This window comes from Leucopleurus acutus (assembly GCF_964270905.1).
Source record: "Leucopleurus acutus genome assembly, chromosome: 1".
NCBI classification, from domain to species: Eukaryota; Metazoa; Chordata; class Mammalia; order Artiodactyla; family Delphinidae; genus Leucopleurus; species Leucopleurus acutus.
Genome location: NC_139142.1, coordinates 200262900 through 200270152, shown reverse-complemented (window position 1 = coordinate 200270152; position 7253 = coordinate 200262900). Strand labels below are relative to the sequence as shown.

The following is a 7253-nucleotide window of genomic DNA, read 5'->3' as shown; positions in this document are numbered from 1 at the left end:
CAGTAGAATCTGTAGTAATGTTTCCTCTTATACTCCTGATATTGGTAAATTGTATCTTCTTTTTATTCTAATTTGTCTGGCTAGAGGTTTATCAATCTTATTGATCTACTCGGAGAACCAGCTTTTGGTTTCATTGGTTTTCTCTGTTTCACTTTTTAAATTTTCCTTCCATTCTGATGTTCATCATTTCCTTTCTTCGGCTGTAGGTTTAATTTGCACTTCTTATTCTAGTTTTGTAAGGAGGTAGAAGTTTAGGTTATTGAATTTATTTCTTAATTTTTGGTATTAATTTCCTTCAAGTGCTGATTTAGCTACATCTCACAACTGTTGATATGTATACTTCCATTTTCCATAGTTTTCGGTGTCCATAGTTCAAAATATGTTCTAATGCCCCTTTTGATTTCTGCTTTGACCCATATGATATTTAGAAGTTTGTTATTAGGTTCCAAATATTTAAGGGCTTTCTAGATCTTTCTGTTAATAATACTAACTTAATTCTAGTCAGAGCAAATACACTGTATGATTTAAATCCTTTTAAATTTATTGAGGTTTGCTTTATGGCTCACAGTATGGTGTACCTTGCTAAACATTTCATGTGCATTTGAAGCAAATGCGTATTCTGCATTTGTTGGATAGAATGTTCTAAAAATGTCAATTAGGGCAACTTAGTTGATAACGTGGTTCAAGCCCTCACTGATTTTCTGTCTACTTGTTCTATCAAGTATTGGAAAGGGGATACTGAAACCTCTAATTTTAATTGCATATTTGCCTATTTCTCCTTTTAATTCCATCACTTTTGTTTTACGTATATTTGAATTTCTGTAATTAGATGAATGTTTAAGAATGTTATGTCTTCTTAATGAAGTGATCCTTCTATCATTATGAAATGACCTTTTAAAATTCCTGGTAATATTCTTTGCTCCGAAATGTACTGTCTGATATTAATATAGCCACTCTAGATTCTGATGAGTGTTAATATGGTATATCCTTCTCCATCCTTTTACTTTTGTCCTATTTGTGCCTTTAGATTTGCAGTGGGTTTCTTGAAGGCAGTATATATAGACGGGTTTTTCTTTTTTTATACCATCTGACAATCTTTGCCTTTCACTTGGGTTGTTTAGACCATTAGCATTTAATATTATTATTGATGTGGCTGGGTTTAAATCTACCATGTTCATGTTTGTTTTCTATTAACTGTCCTCCGTTTCCTTTTTCTTCTTTTTCTGTTTTCTTTTGGGTCAATAGAATATTTTTTATGATTTTACTTTATTTTCTTTCCTGCTTATTAGCCATACCTCCTTTTTGTGATTTTAGTGGTTGCTTTAGGACTTAAGTATACATCCTTAACTTAGCACAGTCTACCTTCAAGGGATATTATACCATTCTGAGTGTAGGATCAGGCCCCTAGGCCCTCTTCCTTCCCTGACTTTTGTGCTACTGTTCTATGTTCCTTCTCCTTGTGTTATAATGCCATAATACACTATTATTATTTTTGCTTCAAAAAGCTGATTATCTTTTAAAGACTTAAAAGATCACGAAAAGAGTTTTAATGCGTACACATATATTTACCATTTCTGATGGTCTTTGTGTGCACCCAGATCTCTGATACCATTTTCATCTGCTTCAAGGACATCCTTTAATTTCTGGTATCGGACGTCTGCTTGTGATGAATTGTCAGATTTTGTATGTATGAAGAAATATTTCACCTTCGTTTTTGAAAAACAATGTTGCTAGGTTTAGAATTCTAGGTTGAGAGTTTTTTTGTTCAGTAAGGATATTGCTCCACTGCCTTTCAGCTTGCATGTCTTCCAGTGAACATCTGCCGTCACTCTTATTTTTCTCTGTAATACGTCTTTTTAAAAATTAGTTATTTTAAAGATTTTTCTCTTTATCACTGACATTTAGCAATTTGATTACATGCGTTAACAAGTTTTCTTCGTGTCTGTGCTTGTGGTTCTTTGATTTCCTGAGGTCTGTGGCTTGTCTTCATCACATTTGGAGAAACTTTGGTCCTTTACTGTATTCTGAACACCTAAGCCAGAGTGAGCCTGTTCTGACCACATCACTCCTCTGCTCCAGAATCCTAAGTCCTTAAAGTCACCTATCAGGCCCGCCACGAGCAGCCTCCCCGATGCCCTCTGACCTACCTTACCTACTCCTCTCCTCTTTGCCTGTGCGCCAGAGCCACACTGCTGTTCCTTCAGCAAACCAGGCACACCCCGACCCTTGTATGTATGCTCTCCACCCACCCTTCCCCATCATCTCTGTGGGAGCTTCTCTGCCCACCCTACCGGAAACGGCAACCTCCACCCCATCCTGGCACTGCTTCTCCCCTCTCCTTGCTTTACTTCCCCCCCCAAATACTTACCTTAATACAATTTAAATTTTACATATTCATCTTGTTTTTATCACTCAATGAAATTATAAATTCCATGAAGGCAGGAAATTTTTTCACTGTAGTAGGACCTAAAACAGTCCCAAGCATACTGGGTAATCATTCAATAAATAATTGTCGAAAAAAATGAACTGGAAAGCAATTGCTCACGTTCCCATGACCGGCCCTGCCCCCGCCTTTACTGAATGATTTTAATTAAAGTCACACAAAAGTTCTTGGGTTGAAAAGAAAAGCAAACGACCACTACACATTAGTTTGTCAACATGTAATGCCCTGGGTTTATTTTGTGAGAATTCTATCACAATTTTTCCAGGTGGGATTAAAAACCTTAAGGATAATGTATGCCATTGGACTGGGCATTCAGACTTCGGTACTGACAAAGCACTAGTAGTAGTCTGTTAAGTACCATTCTCTTCACAGAAGAGAGGTCAAATATTTCCAAAGGAAGGCACCCGATATTTGTGGTTCTGGCCTCGCAGCCTTCTGGAGAATCTTAGAAGGAAAAAAGCTGGCTGGCTGTTTGTAGAAACTGGAATGATGATACACGTACAGCAATTACTGCATTCTTCTCCCTTATATCCTTTTTGTAAGAACAAGTAAAGAATGAAGTCTTTGAAACAATTCGACAATAAAAAAGTACATTTTTTTTCTTGTGCTAAAAAAAGGGCAAGACAACATAAACTCCAGTTGTAAGGACTCCATTTGCATACTTGATTTAACACTTTCTGGTGTGGAAGGAAATGGGACTACTGGGCTGTTTGCAGAGCAGCAACATAACATTAGTGCTTTAAGTACCAGAAACTGCCCACAGCTCTGTGGGCAGGTGGGGATGGGAAGATTCAAGAGACTTCATTTTTAGCTCGTTACTTGTCCTAATGATAGTAGACCAGGAAGATCCCCATTTAACAGTACATTCCCCATTTTTTAAAAACTGATGCCTTTTTTTTTTTTGTAAAATTCTGTATGTATGTCACCATTTTTTTTCACATGATACACAGAAAACTCAGGGACCCAGAGGGGAACCAAGTTATGTTATACCATTTACAAAATACCAAGGAGTCCACAGCTACCTAACACATTTACTACAGCACAGGAACCAATGAAGGTACAGTGTACAAAACTGTAAACACGGCACAATAAATAGATAAAACAGCAGGTTCTGCACCATGCACATGATGTGATGACACCTCATCTCTACACACTCTCACATCTCACACTCTTTGTTGCAATTTATTTCCCTCCCCCCCACCCCCAAGTGCAAAGCATCACAAATGGACATCTCTGTATTCAAGTAACATATATACAGGGTATTACAAATATGCAGTACTGTACAGATAACTGCTGTATTCTTAATTTACAGATGCTGATTTTTTTCCCTATTAACAGTAAGAAAAGAAAAATTGAAGCATGAGAGATGAGCATTGCTGTCAAGTCCCCACAGCTGCCACAGAAACGCATGTGCTGCATTCCATCATCCCTTGCATTCAAAATGCTACTGATGCATAGCACCTAATCAAGTCCCCAGGCTGCGGCTCCATCCCGAGGAAGCTACGTCACCTCCATCGCTACTGTATTGTCTGCTATGTTGTTTAGTGCTGGCTTTTCTGATTCGTGATTTTCCCTGTTGAAAAAAGTTCAATGAATTACTTATCTGCAATCAATCTAACAAATCAAGAGGATCTTCCTAATAAAAAGTTTAAATGTTTTTAATAACAGAAAGAGATCTGACTCTTTTGGGACAGGATAGCAAGTAGAGGAATATGAACTTTTACGGTTTATTATTAGGAACACACAACCGGAAGTCAGGCTTGTGTCCGCTGCACATTCCATGGTCAGCTACATTACCAACAAACCTGTAGTAGCACCCAAGCAACCCAGATGTTACAACACATAAAGAATAACCAAGCTTCAGTTTATAGTTTCAATCTCTTCCTCTATTAAACCTTTCCTAAGAGTTTTAAAAAGGAACAATGTGAGTGAAGGTCATTTATGTCAGGACTTTTAAGTCCGAGTTTTTTCTCTACATGGAGCTGAGCAATCAGAAGACCAGGGTCCCCGCTGCCCCTGCCCCTCGACTGCCGCCGACGTGCTCTGGGAGCTCAGTTCCTCCTCTGGGTCTCAGTTCTTACTTCCTTACTTACTTTACCTACTTACTTACTTATTTACTTTTTTTTACAGCAGGTTCTTATTAGTCATCCATTTTATACACATCAGTGTATACATGTCAGTCCCAATCGCCCAATTCATCACACCACCATCCCCACCCCCCCGCGGCTTTCCCCGCTTGGTGTCCATACGTTTGTTCTCTACATGTGTCTCAATTTCTGCCCTGCAAACTCAGTTCCCTCATCTTTAAACAGAGGGGCTAAAGTAAGTGATGCGAACGTTTCCCTTACACTTTGAGTCTCCCGTGGTTATATAATTCTGTCGTGATGAAAACCACGTATTATATACTTAAGTAAGAGCTATAGTTGTTTGGCTAGCTATGACTAGACCCAGAATATTAAGAATGGATAAGCACTGAGCAGATGTGACTACCACATAAGTTCAGAAGCAGAAGGGATGCACGGGTCCAGAAACCAATAGCTGCAGTCTGTTGCTACGAAGCCTGCTCCTGCCCTAGGCAACCGCCAGCTGAGGAAGTCTACGCGTCAGAGCGGCAGCCAAGACGCCTCACAGTCCGGCCGCCAACCACTCCAACCTCTACCACTAATCTTCCCAAATCTCTAGACAAACTAGGTTACTTGGTAACCTCTGAAGCACATACGTATTTCCCCAACTCTTTTCTTCCTCCCTTCTGCCCAGCCAAGATGAAATCTGATTTTTTTTTTTTGGTAGAACATTCCCAGAATATCCCTGGTGTTAAAAATATCTCTTATATGGAAATTACAGCCACACTCTATACGTGCTAATTTGACAAGCATATTATATTTTGTGATACCTCTAGAACAATTTTTAGCTATTACTTACAATTAATATTATTTAACTTTTCACACTTTTATGCTCATCTTCTAACTCAACTGAAAACTCCTGTCTTTCTCTTTTTGTTTCCCCTCAAGTAGACAGCAAGATTTTAATTCCCGTTAATATTTAAAACAGAATAGAGCCAGAGCAAACATTCTAAACTGTCTACTGAAACCTAAGAAAACAAGTTAGCATAGAAAATAACGGTCTGATTAAAAGTTGACCCGGCATGAAAACTGTAACCCTTCACATTATTTACATTATTAAGAGAGGCTTAATTATTGTACTAGCCATGGCGGGTTTTATCACTTCTATGTGACAAGCTGTGGAAGAAATCATAAGCAAGAGAAACATTCTAAAGAGAACTCCTTCGATCCAAAGGTGAAATAAAGAGTGAGACTATTATAAGCTCTTATTATACTAAGTCATGTCCCAATCATACATGCAATATTCACTATACTCCCTTGAAAGTTCAAATTCTCAGCAATACTGAATTACAACATTTATCTGTTTAGTTCTTACATAAATAAGGAATTCTCATCTATACATTTTTAATGTATATAAGGAAAAGAGCAAAAAACACAAAGAAATAAGTAGAGAGCAATGCCAGAGAATTTAAGTCAGATTTCATATTTTTCAAACACTTTGGGTTTAAATAACTACTCACCGTGGAACTGCATCTACAGAGGATGAAGACGGGACCTTGGAAACTTGACAGTTTGCTGCGGCAGCCAGCTTTAAGGCAGACGATGGGACAGCACTTAAAGTCCTAGGTATGTGTCGTGCGTTTATGGGGGCAAGAGAGTTTACAGTGGCGACTGATGAAGGTACAGTTAATCGGATGTTGTTCCCAATCAGAACCTGAGTTGTTGCAGAACTGGCAGCAGTCACTGGGTGACTCGGTGCACTGTGGGAACCCGCCGTCTGCGTCGCGTTCGCAGGCTGTAGCAAAGCTGGCCCTGCCGTCGACGGACTCGTGTGGACAAGTGCCGGGGGTGCAGTACTACTGAGGTGTAAGCCCTTGTATACTCCTACGGAAAAGGAAAGAAGCAGCTGAGTAACCGCAACTCTGCTCCTTGTTTACTACAGACATACGTTACAAACACTATCAAAACACCTTAAACGTCTTTATCCTTTTACCTGAGGCTGGAAGGACGCCATTCACCCCGATTCCAAGCACCACATCCTCCTTCATCTTGAATCCCATCAGTTGTTCTGATGTCACCAAAGCAGAAGCAGCAAATTGAGCACTGGCAGAATCCAAAGTCTTGGAAACAAAACCCTAAAAAGAAAATACAACACAAATCTAATCAGCATCACTTAGTCTCAAATTATTATTAAAGCTACACAGGTTACCAAAATCAGTCTGAATATAAATGAAAGTTGCAAACCACTGAAATAGCTTCATCTCTCTGACAGGCATAAATTGGATTAATGTTCAAATCATCTTATAACTCAAGGATTATGAATTTTGATCTTCTTATGTGACAATATATAATATGGAATTACCAAAATAAACCTTTTATAAGGTGGAAACAGTAAACCTCCAACACAAAGTGTTGGACACGAAATATGCTAGTAAAACATTTCAGTGATTTGCAATGAATGAGTCAATGAATGAATCAATTCATATAATCTGAATAAGTAAGTATGTAAAACTTCCTTCATCTAACTTACACATACATATATACACGTGACCAAAGGCACCTTCGGGACAGTAAGATAACTATCCCTTTGGAACAGAAGGAACAAAACATCACATTCTAACTCAGCCTAGAAATTAAGAAGCGTCTTGAATTTTTTTTAATGAATTTTTCCTCTAAGATGCTTAGAGACACGAATCTCAGCCTTTAGTTAAGCCTTAAATATGTTTAAGTGGCAAACATTTATCATG

General features: G+C 38.5%; 1 protein-coding gene across 3 annotated transcripts in view; it reads right to left on the bottom strand.

Moving 5' to 3' along the window:
* Nucleotides 1-3680: 3680 nt before the first annotated feature.
* Nucleotides 3681-7253, bottom strand: part of EPC1 (enhancer of polycomb homolog 1) — a 94153-nt gene continuing 90580 nt past the window's right edge. For all 3 annotated transcript variants that reach the window (XM_082841353.1, XM_082841355.1, XM_082841352.1), the window contains 3 exons: nt 6500-6641; nt 6027-6390; nt 3681-4016 (listed from right to left, as the gene is read on the bottom strand). In XM_082841353.1, the coding sequence (XP_082697479.1) occupies nt 3944-4016; nt 6027-6390; nt 6500-6641 (579 nt within the window). In that variant the 3' untranslated portion in view covers nt 3681-3943. The remainder of the gene's footprint in view (nt 4017-6026; nt 6391-6499; nt 6642-7253) is intronic.